Source organism: Cydia amplana, chromosome Z (genome assembly GCF_948474715.1).
Source record: "Cydia amplana chromosome Z, ilCydAmpl1.1, whole genome shotgun sequence".
In the NCBI taxonomy this organism is placed as follows: Eukaryota; Metazoa; Arthropoda; class Insecta; order Lepidoptera; family Tortricidae; genus Cydia; species Cydia amplana.
The window spans coordinates 1,350,927-1,370,215 of record NC_086096.1 but is presented as its reverse complement, the minus strand read 5'-3'; the positions used below and the strand labels follow the sequence as shown (position 1 = coordinate 1,370,215).

The following is a 19,289-nucleotide window of genomic DNA, read 5'->3' as shown; positions in this document are numbered from 1 at the left end:
TTTAACAAAATGTGTGCCATGTTATGGTGACCGATGAATTAACAAGCAAATCAAACACTGTACTTAAATTAGAACTGAACGTACATACTTAGTTAAAACGCATAGTTTTTGTCAATATTTACTTAATCTTACTACTACTACACTTAAAACCGAACTTCACGGTTCACGGATATTGCTTGGTTTTTCTAAAATTAGTGGTCAGGGCTGCAGAGAGAGGAACCGGCGGCCTATTCGCGCCGTGTCCAAGATCACCGCCTTCTGCATTTGACCCTTGATCCAACCACCTAGCGAGAGTATCTTAAGATGTTGGTCGAGACTCTTCGCTATTAGACCGTTCACTGAAACGACTATCGGGACAATGATCGTCGAATCAACATCCCACATGGCGGTTATCTCGTGAGCCAAGTCTAGGTACTTACTGCACTTGTAATTCTCGGCCTTCACGAGATTCTCATCATGGGGGATGGTGATGTCAACGAGCACGGCCCGACGTTGCGATCGATCTATTATCACAATCAGGCTTATTGGCTACAATATATTGATAATAGGGATGATGACACATGTTGAATTTTATAACAAAATCTAGTAAAATATATAGCAAACGAGCAATTTATCACAATAATGTGGATATTGAAATAAAATATTGAAAAATTACAAAAATACAGGACCTGAAAGTTTCAAAATTTAAGTTTTTTTTTTAGTTCCAAAAACGATAAAAGTAAGGGTACCACTCGATTCCTTACATTTCATCCAAAAAAATATTGTATAGCAACTACATATATACATAAACGCAATATTTCACCGACAAAAACGAAATTTTCTTGTTTTGTCCATACTACAAGATGGGCGATGACGTCACGGCCCTTGGCCGTTTTGTATAGGGCGTTACGCGAGTGAAATGCGACTGTCGGCCTTTGACTATAATTTCTGACTTTTGTGTTACTTTAATGCAATGGGTCCCATATAGACATTTGATCCTAAAAACAAACCCGATCGATTGATACCATAAAAAATTTAGTCATCTAGCCTATTATTAGATTAATTAAGACTTATAGACCAAAAACCTAACCCACTTCTAGATCACTTAGAAACTTGATATTTGGCATCAAGGTAGACTATTAGGTGTATATAAAGATTATGATTGAAAAATATCAAGAGAGAAGGAGAGCTCTATATGTCGCATACATAGACTATAAAAAAGCCTTCGATTCCGTATCACATGCAAGTATCTGGACTACGCTAAAAGAACAGGGAGTGGAAGATGGGTATATGTATGTACAAAAAAAAAATCTGGAAACTGAAACTTTTGGTAATTGACCGCGCATTAGCCGGGGTCTCCTTTTCAGCTTAGGCAAACTGGTTTCATGATGAATATTATAGTAATTTCTGAACAAGAAGTAATGATATCCCAACAATAACATAAAAATGAAATAACAGCCAAGTTCAATATTAAAAATAAATGTGTCGTTGTTGACTCGCCGACAAAAGAATTGAGATCTAGATAGGTGCCAAGTTCTGTGCTGTGTAGAATATCCTGAAATTATAAAGGATTTGTCTTGGCTAGATTTTACGTATAGGCTATTATATTTATCTATGTTACTTTTCTAAAATTTGGTTTGTTGGTAAAAACTAGCCAAGTCAAATCCGTTATAATTTCAGGATTTTCTACACAGCACAGATCTTGGCATTCTATCTAGATCAATAACAACGACACATATTCTTAATATTGAACTTGGCTCTCATTTCACATTTATGTTTTTGTTGGGATATGGACCTACAGTAGTAATCAAATGGTTAATAGTCACTTATTAACTTACTTGATCAACGCTACTACAGCACTACTACAGCGCTTTTCTAAGATCTCTTTCTAAGGTCACCAGACTGTGGAGGCCAATGTGTGAGCGGCACGACCTCCCACATTTTTGGCAGAGAAAGCTCATACACCTGAGGTTCCAGTCCCCGTTTGCTTTCTGCTTTCTTTTCTTACTCTTTTATATATAGCTATCTCTTTCTAGGCCAGGCTAGAATGTAGTAACGTTCTAGCTAACTTCGTTCCTCCTAACGGTGTGCGTAAGTAATTCGTTGTTCCCGCTAATTTTGTTTATTATAATACCTGCTTATCCTTTAACTCTTAACAATATTTAACGTGTTAGAAAAAATACACAGTAAATACAAGTCATATTAAACATAAACATTAGTTTTGTTATTAGCATAGAATAAGCCAAACAACTTAAATGTATTTCGTTGATTTATTCAAATGAAATAACGAATAAATCATTAATAATTTGAGAAGCGCTCTAATGATTTATACGCGGATAAATTATTCGCGAATAAATCGTGAATTATTATTTATTTGAATAATGCTCATCTGTGATTTGAGAAAATGGTTCTTATTCTTCACAAAAGAAGAACGGCGGTCCTTACTATGGATTCCGAGTTGTGGTAAGCACATGTCTCTGATAAAGTCAATATAGGTTTATGGCACATTCTTCTCCTTCAAAGCTCACCAGATTACCTGGCGCGGTACGCAGTCGAAAGCCTTCTGCAGATCCAGAAAAGCCATATGCAAGGTCTTTTTCTTTTCTCTGTAGGCCTCGACTAGCATTCTTAGGGCAAAGATTAGATCCCATATCTATATAGTGCCACATCCAGGACGAAACCCTTACTGACATTCCGAGACCGTGCACTCTTGCCGGAGCCTTGAGTCGAACACGTGCTCGAAGAGTTTCATGGTGTGGCACAGGTATAAAATTAAATATCGGGTTCAAATAAATCTTGGATTTATTTAATTTAATCTTAAAATAATATTTTATTAATTGCATAGTTTGATCATATAAAAACATCAGATTAGGCAAAACTGCAAAACACACATTTGTAAATTTAGGTTCGTATGAAGTTTTCAAAATTTCAAGGCCGTTGAGCAAGCTAAAAGTGGCATATAAAGTATATACTTAATCTAAAAATAGTACCTACCTATAAGGCGTAAATAAATACAGCAAATATAATATACCTACTCCCTTTAGATCTTATGTTATGTCCCATGTGCGCCGTGGAGATGCTGGTTGCCACGTCGTGCAGGAACACGGCGTTGTGCCGGGCGGCCGACGCACGGTACGGTGCCGCGTCCCGTGAATGCACTGGCAGGCAACGTCGCGCAAACTTTTGCTAACATCGGTTGCCAATGCGATGTTTTTTTGTCAGTGCCTACGCTGCTTTTGGGGAAGATGGCTGATAATATTGATAATGATTTGTTGATATCTCTCGTAGAGGAACGTCCAGTTCTCTGGGATAAAACCATAGAAGAGTATAAAGACAAAGATAAGAAAAATAGTGCATGGAAGGAGGTCTGCCGAAGCATTTTTCCGACGTTTGACGAGCAAACTAATAAAGAAAAAACAAAAATCGGTAAGGATGTTTATTTATTTCGCATACTATTTATTCATTTCGTTAAGGGCCACTTGCGCGTTCCAGAGTTAGCCAACTAACTACATAGATTACCTACATCGATTGTCTTGTTTTTACCTATAGATACATAAAATTAGTAAAATGTGAGAAGTTTGTTACTGATTAATATTATTAATTTACCAATGTCCCGTTTTCAAGCAAAAAATAACTTATTGCCGGTTGTTAATACTACAGAGGGCCTACCGCAAACACCGAAGTTCGCTAATTTAGGGAATCTTTATTTTTTACGCCAATTGAGGCGTTATTAGAGTGACAGAGATGAGATAGGTATTTGAAATTTACGAACTTCAATGTTCGCGGTTATAGCCCTGCCATCAAGATGTAATGTGAAATAGTCTTTGAAAACTGACAGTGGTACAACGTGGCATTTTTTGCCTGAATCTTTTCATCTCATTTATTTATAGGCATATGGATAAGAAATATTAATAAACTATTTAAAACATTATTACTACCTGTTTCTTATATAGTTGTTGTCATATTAGTCATATATGTAGCATGGAAACTCATCTTCCAAATATGTTTAAGTGTTAAGTGGATAATACAATACAAGTATACTAAGCTAATACATAGTTTTGTACAGGCGAATGGAAATAAAACCTAAATATACTAATATTAAATTATATTTTACTTAATTGCCAACTAAGGGCTCCCACATCACTAGAAAAGTATTTACAGAATTCATTTCTTATGTTAACTGGGTTTGTCGAGGACATATAATTTGTTGAATGATGTAAATCTGAAAAACCGTCGTCAATCAGTAGTTCTTCAGGTTGTTTAATTCCATCTCTACTAATAACAAAATTGTGAATAACACAACATGCCTTTATAATATCTGTTGCAAAGTTATATTGGACATTCAGTGGTCGATGAAAAATGCGCCACTTATTTGCTAGAATACCGAAAGTACATTCAACGTATCTTCTTGCGCGACTCAAGCGATAATTAAAAACTCTTTGTTGTATAGTCAAGTGTTTTCCTGGATATGGACGCATTATGTTATTCGTTAAAGGTAAGCCTTCGTCTGCTACAAATACATGGGGAATTGACGTCTGAGAACCGGGTAACGGCTTTGCTGCTGGTACGGGAAGCTGGCCTTGTTGTAATAATTCATTCAGTTTCGTATTGTGAAAAACTGTGGAATCACATTCCTTGCCGTAAGCTCCTATGTCCACATATACAAATCTATAATTGGAATCAACAAGTGCCAGCAACACTATAGAGTTGTAACCTTTATAGTTGAAAAAAAGAGAGCCACTGTGATCGGGACTACAAATTCGAATGTGTTTACCATCCAGGGCCCCAATGCAATTGGGGAAGTTAGTATTTTTAAAAAACTCATCCGCGATTTGTTCTAGTAGATTCTTTGTTATTCTAGGTATACTTTCACCTAGAAGGGTTTCCCATATAGCTTGACAGACTTCTCTAACTATTTTTCCGATTGTACTTCTTCCACGATAATCTGTAAATTCCATATCTCTGAATGTGCTCCCAGTCGCCAAAAACCTGAAAATAAATGTTTCATAGGTTACATATATGCATGTATTAGTTATATGTTGTCATCATCTTCCTCGCGTTGTCCCGGCATTTTGCCACGGCTCATGGGAGCCTGGGGTCCGCTTTGCAACTAATTCCAGTAATTGACGTGGGCACTAGTTTTTACGAAAGCTACTGCCATCTGACCTTCCAACCCAGAGGATAAACTAGGCCCGTATTGGGATTAGTCCGGTTTCCTCACGATGTTTTCCTTCACCGAAAAGCGACTGGTAAATATCAAATGATATTTCGTACATAAGTTCCGAAAAACTCATTGGTACGAGCCGGGGTTCGAACCCGCGACCTCCGGATTGCAAGTCGCACGCTCTTACCGCTAGGCCACCAGCGCTTATGTGTTGTATTAGTTATATATTGTATTATGTAGTTATACGACCCCCGATGCAAATTAGTTCGTCTAGTTCCACACAACAATTTGGTTTATTCTAATACATTTTACACATGAAAATAAAATGACCCAGCAATGGGAACCATAATAGTAATGTTTAATCTAGTTTATTTTGATCGTATAATAAAATTGCAGGAGACTTTTATTGCTGAAAAAATTTAATTTTCAAAAACGTTGTCCAAATCATATTGTCCTCTCCTACAGCACTGCTGCATGCATGGGCTCGAAACAAAATTGTCAGTACATTGGCAGAGCCGTGTTGCTTTCCCTAGTAATAGCCCTTATCACATCTGTTATATTACTAGGTACCCGTCAAATAAATAAAATTCGTTATTTTTTTCATTAGAGTAGAAACGGTATTTCTTGTATTTGGATTTAGTTATTGTAGAATATTACCATATAAAATTAAACTACATTAGTATAATAATTAAATATTAGTGATTTTGAAACTAAAACATTATTTTTGTACAAACGCGAGAACCTCAAAAAATGGTCTGACTAGACGAAAACATATGCACCGGGGCTCGTATATGCAAGTTAATATAGATGGTCAACCAAATCTTGTCAGTAAAAAAAGGCGCGAAATTAAAAATTTCTATGGGACGATATCCCTTCGCACCTACATTTTCGCCTTTTTCTACTGACAAGATTTGGTTGACCCAATATAGTTACGCAGCCATACAAAGTGACAACAACCGTCCAGTACAAATTATATACATTTTGTTGTAAATTTGTTATTGATTATGTTTTATTAGATACCTAATGTGTAAAAAAAGTTTAAATGTCATAACTAGGAAACAAATAAATAAATAAATATGTAAAAAGAAACTAAGATAATGAATATCGTATGCAACAATTTCCAGTTAGACTGTGATATTTACTAATAAAGTTTCCTATTATTATAGTACATGTGTAATTTAATGCAAAGGTCGAAAATTTGCAAACAGTCACTAATAATCTGAATTAGAGATGTTTTGTTTATTGACAATTTAAAATGTTTTAAATGGTTTTTATTTTTCAGGAAACGAGGTGTTAAAAAAATGGAAGAATATGAAAGACAATTTCACAAAATACGCAAAAAGGCTTGAAAGTTTAAATAAATCGGGCGCTGGTGCAACAAAAGTCAAAGAGTACCATTTCTACAAGCAACTCATGTTTTTAAAAAAAAATGCTGCAAACGTAACGGACTCGAGCATAGTTGAGGACCAAGAAAGTGACGAAGATGGCCAGAAAGATGAAACTGCAAGATCTCGGTACCAGCCTTGTTCTCGGAAAAGAAAAGCAACCGACCAATTTGAGTCAGACATACTTCAGGCCTTAAAAGAGGCAGAAAATAGACATCTGTCGTTTTTCAAAGCTATTTTACCGTCGCTAAACAAATTAGACGATCATCAAACTTTAATATTTCAAAGTCGCGTCTTACAAGTACTCACTGATCTCCACCAACCGTCACCAAATAGTTACCATAGCTCATTTCAAAATAGTTACCAAATGTCTTACCAAGTCCGCTCATCTTACCAAGATGGTAACCCAAGACCCAACTCGTCAGCATACGAATCCGGTTACCAAAGACCCCAACAAACATTTAATAATCATCCACCAACAGTCCCTTCATCAGGTGCTAATTATTTACAAACACCTGAGAACCAGTCTCCAACGAAAGCGACAGTCAATCAAACAATGAATATGAATTTGATTTTTCTTAAAAAAAAAATAGGAAGCACATATAGGTAAATTAGAGTAAGTACGTACTTTTACTAAAATTTGATTTTATTAAGACTTTGTTGTTTATACAAAAAAGGTAATTTTCTGTAGTATAATACATAGATTAGGTATATTATTTTTATTGAGACTTTTATTTATATGTACTCGTATGTACAGTTGCGTTCACAAACAGCTTTACAAATCAACGTGACCTGATTGTCATTGTATTAGAGCCATTAGAGGTGTGTAAATTATTTATGGAATGTTGATTTGTAAATATGTTTTTGAGCTCGACTGTAACTATATGGAAACTGTTGATTTTTCTAAGATATATTAAGCCTGTATGAAAGTCGGTGATTTAGCAAGTACCTAATCATTATAGCCATATTTATATAAGCGATTGTTGATTTTTGTAGATATATCCCTATATATATTATTATTTTTGGAATGTTGACTTGTAAAGATGTTTGTGAACTCGACTGTACCGATATGAAAACTTGTTTTTTTCTGAGATTATATACCTATTAAGCATATATGAAAGTTGGTGAATTAGCAAGAAATCAGTATAGCTATATTTATATAAGCGATTGTTGAAATTGTGATTACACATTTGTATAATTATTAAAATATAGCGCTACTTACGCGCTAAGAAAACTTTATCATTTTGTAAAATGGTGGTGGCATTAATTTTAGAATTATAAGTGGTGATTTTCAGTAACGATTACAGTTATGTATGTAGTGGAACCTCCAGAGCACGAATCTCATGGGAAATGCCAAAAAATTCGTGTTAACGAGGAGGATTTGTCTTATAGAGGGCACCGACTTAGGAAAGTTCTTGTGGGGTTTTATTCGTCTTAAAGAGGTTTCGAGTTACAGAGGTAATAAAACACGCACGAAATATTAGTGTTAGAGAGAGGTAATTGTAGAAACTGAGAAAGTACAGTTTTATTATCTTTTTCGAGTTATAGTCGTGAAGGGAATCGTCGTTCGCCGTTTTACTTCGTCTGGTGAGGTTAAATATTTCGAGTTATGGAGTTTTAGGACTATGAAGGGAAGGGAATGGCATTTTATTTCGCGTTAACGAGGAATTCGCCTTATCGAGGTTCCACTGTATTTTCATGGAAGTTTTTGATTTTCATAAAACATTTATGTAAAAAATAGTATTTTGAATAAGAAATTATAGTCATGTTAGTATATAAAAAATGACGATTTAAAAATAAAAGTTGTTGATTTTTGATTTAGTTAGCTACAATTATAAACATATTTTATATAGGTACCTCCTAATAACGGCAATCTTATAATAAGGTATAATATAAGTTATTAACATCAATGTTAACCATAGTAGTAGTATATATAATGTTGATTTTGTAAAAGACTTATATAGTTATATACCTACATGTTTTTTTTTATTTACCTATTGAAAATTTCCTAATAATTATGGTCTAAAGAATTAAAATAATTTATATACAAAAATAGTTATCATTTCTTACCTTATTGTTAATCCCAACATCTCCAGAGGCCCAACGGGTCTTCTAAATATGTGTTTCTTCTTTATTCGAGGTGATATTTTGCATAAAAGTTCTTCAAAACACGGCACAGACATTCGAAAATAGTTAATAAATTTATTTTCAGTCATCTTCAACGCCTCGTATTTTCTTTTGAAATGATTTCCATCTTCATTCATTATACGAAGATATGGGTTCACCCAAAATTTTCTTTCCGATTGTTTTCTATTTCTGCGCCTTCTTAACAACAGCAAGAGCAGAACATGTGTGAAGGGATCCATGTCTGATCAAACACTGGTAGTCGAATTTTATTCTTTACTATGCAGTGCGGCATCGCACGCCGCTCGGCGGCACCGCGCGCGGCGACGCGCACCGCTTTGCGGCACCGCGCGCGGCGCCGCGCACCGCTCTGCGGCACCGCGCGCGGCACCGCGCGCGGCGACGCGCACCGCTTTGCGGCGCCGCGGCGCGGCACCGCAAAATTTTGCGTTGCGGCGGGCGTCGCCGCAGGGCGGTTTGCGGCGCCGCAGATTTCTGCGGTGCCGCGCCGCGCGGCGGCGGCGGCGCCGCAACGCGCACATGTGGCCGGGCCCTTACGTGGTTTAGGTACATTTCATTTAAGGTAAACGTACTGCTGGCCGCGTAGCCAACGTGCCAATCGCTTACGCTCCATGCAATAGGCTACATGACTAATTTTTTTATGGTATCAATCGATCGGGTTTGTTTTTAGGATCAAATGTCTATATGGGACCCATTGCATTAAAGTAACACAAAAGTCGGAAATTGTGATCAAAGGCCGACAGTCGCACTTCACTCGCGAAACGCCCTATACAAAACGGCCAGAGGCCGTGACGTCATCGCCCATATTGTAGTATGGACAAAACAAGAAAATTGCGTTTTTATTGGTGAAATATTGCGTTTATGTATATAGTTGCTATACAACATTTTTTTGGATGAAATGTAAGGAATCGAATGGTACCCTTAATTTTATCGTTTTTGGAAGTTAAAAAAAAACTTAAATTTTGAAACTTTCAGGTCCTGTATTTGTGTAATATTTCAATATTTTATTTTAATATCCACATTATTGTGATAAATTGCTCGTTTGCTATCTATTTTACTAGATTTTGTTATAAAATTCAACATGTGTCATCATCCCTATTCCATAATAAATTAAATAAGGCCCACTTGCACCATTCCACCAACCCGGGGTTACCCGGTTAAACCTGGAGTTACCATGGTTACCAGTACATTTTGAGACTGGGCTAACGGTTTAACTGCTTAACCCCGGGTTAGTGGGATGGTGTAATTGGCCCTAAGTATCTAATAATGTCTAGAGGTAATAAAACTAATTAAGACCCTTTATAATATTGTCTTCGGTTACTGCGATAGTTACTCATGAAAGTCATGAAATAAAACTATTAAAACGGATTATATCGCGTATATCTGGGGGCAACGCCAAGTCGAGCAAAACAAAGAGGCACGGCCGTACCATCCTTTTCTCGAAGCGATTCAGGCAATTTTCGACGTCCTGTAATTTTGTGCTGGCTGAAGCTAGAACCCTGAATTTTCAGTGACATATAGGGCTTAACATGCTTTAAATTCTCAAAAACATTGAATCTGAACTTGTAGTTTAAGAATTATTGTACGTCAAAGTTCCTTAGTTTCGACACTGACACACTCACTCACTCACTCATTCACTCACCGATCATCATACACGATCTCATACTTCTAGCATACCCACAAGCTTCAAATTTTAAACATAAGTAGTTTTCAGCTTATCAAGCCATAGAAAACTAAAAATATTACAATATCAGTCACGTTTTAAAGATATAAAAACTGCATAAGTAAGTTTGTATTTGTAATCCCATATAAATATATGCTATTACAAAGTTACTGTTGCAGTTCCTACAAATAGTAGGTAAAGTAAAGGTACACTACGATGTACGATGTGAGTATGAATGAAGATGTGTTTAGTTATGATATGTGTATACATAGTATGGGTATGAGTACCCGAAAAGAAGGACTGCCTACAAAAAGAGATGATATCCCATCAAAAACATTACATGTAAAAAGGTGCAAGTCTCGCAACGCTTTTACTACAAAAAGTTTTGAGATGTAATGTGAAACCAAGTCGGTTATTTTAATCAGTGCCAGGGGGTGTTAAAACCGTACCAATAAGATATCTTTAATTTGTAATACATATAATGACTTGACAATGGCACATAATATTTTACTCGTACCGTAGGTACTCGTAAATATGTGTAATGCTCAAAATAGTTTAGTTTAGTTTAGTTTATTTATTTCATAATGATAAATTACAGTATAAATTATTCTTACGCTAATCTATATGAATTTACATTATGGTCGTCAATAATGTAGCATGCAAACGTATAATTATAAAATGTCAACAATGATAATCAAAAAACAATACAAACTATTAACACTAACAATTTATAAGATAAGTTCAGAAATTTCAGAATACGTAAATAAATAACGGAATACATGTCAAACAAAATATATATAGTAGGTATCTCATAATGATCGTCATACTTATACTAAGAGCGGTAAGAATAATAAATCAGAACGAATGTCAAATAAAATCAATTTTACATAAACAAAGTAGGTATACAATTTCAAACAATTATTACAATTTTAATTCCATATATTCGTCCACTGAATACAATGGGTTATTCAATAAAAAGTACAATTACAATTAGCACTAGCGTTATGTTCAATTAGAATTATTTTTAATAGGTGACGAATGATCCTTATGTCACTATGCAGCCGTGCGATGGCCAAGTCATTATACGTATTAAAAATTAAAGATACGGTTTTAACACCCCCTGGCACTGATTAAAATAACCGACTTGGTTTCACATTACATCTCAAAACTTTTTTGTAGTAAAAGCGTTGCGAGACTTGCACCTTTTTACATGTAATGTTTTTGATGGGATTGAATTTATTCTACATCCAGACGACATTGATTTCTGACATTGACTGCGAGACCTTGTGTGTTGGATGATGCTGGACATTGTTAATATAGTATTATTAGTTTTCATTTCCAAATAAATTCAAATGTATTTTAATTGAATGCATGTTAGTTATAAGATGTAATGTTTTGAAAAGATGTGTCCCGCCGAGTTTCTTGCCGGTCCCATATTGGGATACCCTCCAACAATTTAGGGGGGAATTAAATCTTCTCGGGTCAGAGGTGTAGGGTTAGAACCGGCGTAGCTTCATCGCGTATTTTTATCTTTACTTGAAAATAGTTGTAATGTAGAACTAGCCTTGTGAACCAATTTTGTATGTATAACTGGCCTTAAAATTTATAGTTTATGATGGTTCATTATTTTGTAAGTGGGTAGATTTGCACAGTGTAGTTTTTCCTCGTCACCCGTTGACCACGAACGTTGTAAAGGATTCGAAACGTCGGGATGTAGAATAAATTCAATATACGCTATATAGTCCGTTTTAATAGTATTATTTAATAAGACCCTTTAGCTTGCAAACGCGTGGAGGTATCGAGTTTAAATTTAAACCATATAAGGTAAACGTGCTTGACGCGGTCCCAGTACATGTCATCTTAAAACTTAAGTAATTGTCAATAGAGGTGACAGCAGGGTGTCGTCTATTGGGCATTATAGCATGTCGAGCACTAGTACGTTTACCTTACTCAAGTCTACGGTCCCTTGAAGCTGTGAAAAAAATCATACTTCTAAGTTAACGTAAAAAAAGATAAGGCCGTTTATGCCGCATAAAACGTATATTTCGATACTCAAAGGGAATCAAAATTGATACGGTACTTCCCGTTGACAAGTAATATCGTATTACACTACAAATACAGGGAAAAATCTAAAAAATGTAAATTTGTAAAAAATAAATATATATATAAAAAAAGTTGAATTTGTACGGAACCCTTAGTGGGCGAGTCCGACTCCGGTTTTTTGTAACTAAACTCTACCCTGTTGCCCCCAGGAGCCAACAAGCCCGCAGTAATCGTGGTCCGCGTCGGCAACAACCGACCAGACCTCGGCACCAACCCCATCTGCAACCGCTTCACCGGCTTCCTCGAGGAGGGGCAACCCCTCTTCCTACCCTGCAACCCCCCCATGCCGGGAGCGTTCGTCAGCGTGCATCTCGAGGCGTCTACGCCGAGCCAGCTGTCCATATGCGAAGCTTTCGTGTACACAGATCAAGCATTGCCTATAGAAAGGTGAGTTTACGTATAAATGCATCGTTTGTGTCTTACGAACCCGTTTTTTTCGAGGTTAAAATGTCTATGGGCATAGATAAAAAAATACATAGATTGCTCATTCCATACATGGTACCAAAAAAACTATTATGTCGACAGTGTCGACATCTAGCATCGAGTAGCGGAATTATCTGTACTGATACTTGACAATAGATGTAGCACCGACAGGAGAGTCTTGTATGTTGTTGAGCATAAGACTTTCCGGTTAACCGTGACGTCACGATGTAATGTTTCATATAAATTCCATATTAGTAAATCGTTTTCACAGTTCTAAAAAAGAAACTGATTTGACTAGTAGGAAAATACCCTATACTCATCCATTGGCTCTCTTATGCAGATGCCCACAGTTCAGAGACCAGCCGCCCGGCAGCACGGCAACCTACAACGGCAAATGCTACATCTTCTACGACCGCCAGCCCACCAACTTCCGCGACGCTATCGGGTTCTGCCGCGGCAGAGGAGGGTCGCTGGTTGACGAGAGCAACCCGGCGTTGCAAGGGTTCATCAGTTGGGAGCTTTGGAGGAGACATAGGTATGTTTATCATTATTTAAGAGTATAGAGTGTATAGAGATTTACTGTCATGGTAAACTATAGTGCGTCAAGCAAATCTTGTCAGTAGCAATGTACTGCAAATTAAAGTAGGGTAACACCATGTAACACTCAAAGAGCAGAATTGCGCTAAGAAAAGCAGCAATGTACATCGAACCAAAACGTGTTTATTTTTCCGCCCTTTATACGTCAGTTCGAGTGAATTATCATAACCTCAAATTTTAGTAATGTTTACCGTCAACGAGCATGATTGTACATTGTAGGCACCCACTAGGCACCTTAGCTTTGCTTGAGGTCATGTATAATCTTGGTATTTAATGGTGACAGTAGAAATTTCTCTTGAAATAGAAACGATTCAGAATGTAAACAATAAGATGATGGCTGTCATTCACGATCCACATTCCACAGATAACTCACAGATGAGACGCGATTTTGGAATTATTCGAACACAGTGTTGCTAACCCGCGATTTTTCTAATTTGCCGCCTTTTACTACTGACAAGATTTGGTTGATCCAGTATATGTAGCCACAGTACATTTACTGCCATCTTTCGACAGAAAATTAAAGCTGTTAGATACTCTTTGCGAGTATTAAAGCCCTTTCATTTGATACCTCACATGGTATGTTTAAAAATAGAAAAAAAAAACTTTGTACCGCCGGACTTATGACGTCACAGCAAATACCCCACTTTTAGATAAAATGCCAATCTACTAAGTAAGTAATAAACATTTTAATTTACGAAACAAGGCTAGGTAACAGCAGATATTGAATTGAAACTACAAAGGCGAACCTATCCTTATGAGGAATCTCTTCCAGCTAACCTCAAAAAGTAATAAGTTTTAATAAACCTGATGCCGAACTATGCAGTCTCAAGTGATTAGTAATGCGCGGTGATTTTCTAGGAGAAGGAATGTACCTGAGTCATTAAAACTGACATACGTAATGTAACTTACATATTTATACTTAATTTAAAATAATACCTTCAAATCAAAGCGCAAAGTTTAACGGCACAACATAAGCGCAGTAACACATCTGTCATACCTAACTCACGAATACGTCACAAATACGTCAGATATTAAAGATAGTTCGGTAAATCGGCCGTTAGACGTACCTAACGGACATTTTACCGATACGATGATATGCCACGAAGCAAATTGGCAGTAACGTTAGCTCGCATGCCGGTTTTATGGCTCGGTTCATAGGCATAGTTACTGTGTAATACCATGGTTCATAGATCTAGGCTAGGTGCAGTCAAGTGCAAAAATGTTTGCCGTATAACCTAGCAATGGAATGAGGCCTAGCACCGGGCGCTAGATACTGTTGGCAAGAACTCGAGTCCTTTGAGTCCGAATTTGAAGAACTCAGCTCGTTTTTACCCGTTGTCCCGAGTCGAGTTCTTTATTGAGTCTTTTATAATAAGAACAACTCAAAAGGACTCGAGCCTCCGAATAGAGACTCCGTCAACAATTTAATAGGTTTTTCCTAAATAACAGTGAAGAAATTAGGCGTTATTGTATGGTTTGTGTACATACTTAATCCACAAATTTTCCATACAGACAATGAATTTTGTAATTGTTTGTAAAAAAAAACAAGAGTTCTCTGAAAAGGACTCAAGTCTCTAGAAAAGTCTCGGGTCTTTATCAAGTTGAAGTCACTCGAGTTTAGGCTTAAGTATAAGAGTCTGAAAAACTGATTCGAGTCTTGAAGCAGAGGACTCAAAGGACTCGAGTCCTACCCAACACTTGCGCCAGCGATGTGCAAGTTGCGGAACATTCTTAAAATTTCCGTAATTTCTGGAAACTTTCATGAAAAAATTCTCAATTCAAGTTTCAAAGAAAGTCCCGTTCAGATTAGGTATTATTAGGTTCTTAATAACTGTTGACGACAGTTTCATTTAATGTTTTCGTAACTCATTGGAGTTTATTTTCATATGTCAGATAAATCGTAACTAGTCTGTAATAAGTAGATTTGGCAATATACGTGCAGAAAAAATACCGAGAACATTTCATGAGAATTTTGCAATTTTCGAAAATTCTCTTTGGAATACAACTATTAAGGAATGAACTACCTATTGATTAAAGAGGCAGACAATAGACGGTCTTATCGCCAAAGAAGGAATATACCTATTCTAGATAACGTTTGGGTAGCGGAAACAGGAAATTTGACATTGTATATTTATTTCCCAATATTTATTTGACTTTGTGATGAATTTATTTTGCTATTGATATTTGATGATGATGTTTATCTGCATTGACATTTGTATATATACATAATAAATAGTTGACGATCATAATATAAATTCGTATAGATTAGCTTAGAATAATTTATAATGTAATTTCATATTATGAAATAAATAAATCTAAATCTAAATCTTTGATAAAAAAAGTAGTGTAGTTAGCTAGCTAGTAAAAACAAGCCGTATTTTAAATACCCAACATCGTTATGGATGAATTGGAGTCATGTCAAATTTATGGACTGTTGGGTATGTTAGCATATTACCTAAATCTAAAATCCAATTCTGTTTTACTTACGAGACACAGAATAGTACATTACATACTAGGTATGTAATAGGTAGGAGGTGAATTCGTAAATGCTCCAGATCACAGGTGTGGGTCTTTACAAATTACCGCCCGATGGTTTGTATAAAGTTTTACGTAATTGCCTTGGCCAAGAAGTGAGATTTTCTTCTCGCGTAGCAGGAAGAAAATCCCACTTACGGGCTTAGTGTGACGTAAATAGACATGTTACGAATTGATTAATTGGTCAAAAGCTTTTTCGAGTTGTACCTATAGGTACTCTTCATTTGAGTCTTTTTTCGAGTCAAATTATAATTATTAGAAAAAAAGACCTCGAAATAAAAAAGAAGCGTAAAAAGACTCCAAAAAGAATTGACCCAATAATCTACTCTGAAGTATTTCAAACGCCGAGTTAGTTTTATTAGCTAAAACACAGTTGTAACTTTGACGTGACAAAAGTGATAGTGGCAGATTTTCACAGAAATGTTATAGTTATAGTGACACAGCCACACTCTGTCACTGCAAAGTCTATGAAGTTAGCTCGGTCTCTTGGTATATATCTAAAAAAATCAATACTTTAATTTGAGACCTTCCTTTAAGTTTAGCTCCTTTAAATTCTAGTGTCTAAATCTTTTGTTTATAGTTCATATATATGGTGCTACTTTACCGCCATAGTGCGGTACTTAGCACAATACGTGCCTATGTCGAAAATTTAATGAGCCATATGTACGTAATGTAAAACGTTGTACAATACACGTGCGAAAAGATAATTCGCACTTGTATCGTAATGTACTATTAATAATTATTGCACTGTATGTACCTAATAGGTACCAATTCACAGCAACGTTCTCACCAATTTCAATTTCAATTATTTATTCATAAAATTTACATTTTATACGTCATTATACAATTACAGATAGTTATCATATGTTATCCTTTTTAAATCCTGACCAGAAATATATGATCACGCTCCATGTTGCGGAATTTCACTGGAACTATTTAACCATACTATAAATACTGAACTGTCACCCTATAAGAATGAGAATAACAGCGCCCTCTTGACAATGATCATAAATTACTAGTCAAGGCTTTACATATGTCATTACACTTGCATCGATTTCGAAGAAAAAATATCACACTCATACACTTTACAACCATAATGCATTGCGAAATACTTTACTTGCACCAAAAAGAAGTAACTTGTACTTGAAATCCATTTTAATTTAAACCTTATGGACTCTTAATTAGATTTTAAATTATATGGATTTGATTATGTTATTTCCTTTTGTAACCACATGCGAATTGTCGCCGTATTGTCTTCTGCGAATTAATGAGCTGCATTAGCGAAAAGGCATATCCGATTTTTATTACTCCTTGTTGCCATAGACAAACTTCAAATAGCACAGAATATAGTGGCAGCAAATTTGGCGTTGTAGCTGTATAATCCGACACTATACGACCCTGTACAGGTATTAATGAACAACACAACGAAGGCTGCAAAAATATCTAACACGATCTTATTTATTTTGTAGATCCATAATATAAGAGCGTGTCACATATTTTTGCGGCCTTCGAAGAGTTATTATTGCAGGTGACTGTACTATTACATTTAAAACGAGGCCCCCTGAAATGAGGGCTACGGTTTTTGTGCTCACCAGTTGGCGCCACTGTAGATGAAGGCCCAAAAAAATGGTTGTCTGTAAAGTCGGTTTACGGACGATAATTTTGCGTGATAACGTTATAACAAAACATTGATGAAAAATTGCATACCTTTATACGTTACCATGGCGATCTGCCCACAACTTTACCATGGAGACTTTACCATCGTTTGTATTGCGTAGGCGCCTAGGTCCTAATCTGTCCTAGGTGACTAATCTGTCCTAGGTGACTAATCTGTCATGACATTCACACACAATATTTTGCACAGCGTCACGCATTTTAAAATTAATTTGTGAATAGTTTGTATTAATTAGCCGTTTTAACTGTAGGTACCTTGCCTATGTATCTGGCGAATTTATTTATAATTTTTTCCATGCGATTTTTATCTTTTTTTAAATTTATTTATTTAACTCGGGAACGGAACGGTTCTAACGATTTCGATGAAATTTGCCATATGGGGGTTTTGTTTTCGGGGACGAAAAATCGATCTAGCTCGGTTCTATCTCTGCAAAAACGCGCATGAGTTTTTTTATGTTTTCCGAGCAAAGCTCGGTCTCCCAGATATTTGTTAATAAAGTAGCCCACAGGAGTCGAAATGTAGATTTTAAAAGTTTCATGTAGGTACTGAAATAAGTATTTTTTTTTAAGACGAAACAGGAGCTGAGATTTAAATATTTTAGGTAAATATAACCGTCTCGCTAACGGAAGCGGCTCCTAAAACTAGTGCGATAAGGACAAGGCGAAAAATCCTGCGTAAAAATCTCAAAAATCGAGGTTTCGTACTCGACTGTTTCCTCCTCCAAAACTTAACCAATCGTAACCAAATTTGGAAATCTAAATGATTATGAAATTATCTGTGTCGGACTGTTTTGCTTTTTTGGCTAATTGATATCAGTTTTGAATACCACGCCTCTCATTGCGGCATTAGGCCATTTTGGCCATTTTTGAAAGGCTCTAGCGCCTTAAAAACAAAAATATCAAAAAAAGCAAAACGGTCCGGCACAGATATTGACAATATTAATCTGTGTTGAAAAAATCATTGCTCTAGCTTCGAAACCCACGGAGGAAACAGTCGAGTACGTTTGTATGGAGAAATGACCACTCCTGTTGCCTTAATCCGCGACGCAAAAGATGGGTGTTATAAATACGTTTGACGCCAGCCACACGTGTGTCTGTGGCGTCGTAGCTATTAAACGGAGGAAGGACTGATTTTGATGGGGTTTTTTACTTTTTTTGTTGTGGTGGTTTTTAGCTATGATAAAAAACGATCCAATAGTTTGAAGAGGATCAGCTCTTTTGCAAATTGTCATAATTAGGTAGGATTTTTAATTTATATTTTTACAGTTATATATATGGATATAAAATGTAATAAATACGACACTGAAAATGTCATTCCATGCATTTATAAAAAAAAACATTTACCTATGTGCTCAATACAGGGTGGCTAAAAAATAGCTGCATTCCCGTTGCCAGGGAGGTTTTGGGATTATACTGAGCAACTTTTACTATTAGACCAACCCCGAAATCGCAAAAAAAAAGTTGGCTGGTCCATTTTCTATGGGAGGGTAATTTTTTTTTGCTGAGTTCCGTGGCTGAGGCAAGTCCTAGTACTTACTTGAGGTGAGGTTGAGGTGAGGTAGTGTTTGTGCCGCGTAAGCTGATGGAGCCGGTTCGATTCCGTCCTCGACCATGGGAAGGC

At 36.3% G+C, this 19,289-nt stretch overlaps 2 protein-coding genes across 2 annotated transcripts in view; both read left to right on the top strand.

Annotated features, from left to right (window-relative positions):
* LOC134660889 (seizure protein 6 homolog) overlaps positions 1-19,289 on the top strand; it is a 94,588-nt gene that overhangs the window by 56,056 nt on the left and 19,243 nt on the right. Inside the window, exons 4-5 of the mRNA XM_063516742.1 lie at positions 12,589-12,826; positions 13,203-13,397. Coding sequence (XP_063372812.1) covers positions 12,589-12,826; positions 13,203-13,397 — 433 coding nt within the window. The remainder of the gene's footprint in view (positions 1-12,588; positions 12,827-13,202; positions 13,398-19,289) is intronic.
* Positions 3,225-7,358, top strand: LOC134661570 (uncharacterized). The gene is made up of 3 exons (XM_063517698.1): positions 3,225-3,405; positions 6,426-6,852; positions 7,340-7,358. The coding sequence occupies exons 1-3, from the start codon at positions 3,225-3,227 to the stop codon at positions 7,356-7,358; spliced, it is 627 nt and encodes a 208-aa protein (XP_063373768.1).

Excerpts from the sequence above, each read along its gene's own strand:
- LOC134661570 (XM_063517698.1), top strand. The coding sequence starts at position 3,225 with ATGGCTGATAATATTGATAATGATTTGTTGATATCTCTCGTAGAGGAA. Across the intron at positions 3,406-6,425 it reads TAAAGAAAAAACAAAAATCG|GAAACGAGGTGTTAAAAAAA; the intron begins GTAAGGATGTTT and ends TTTATTTTTCAG.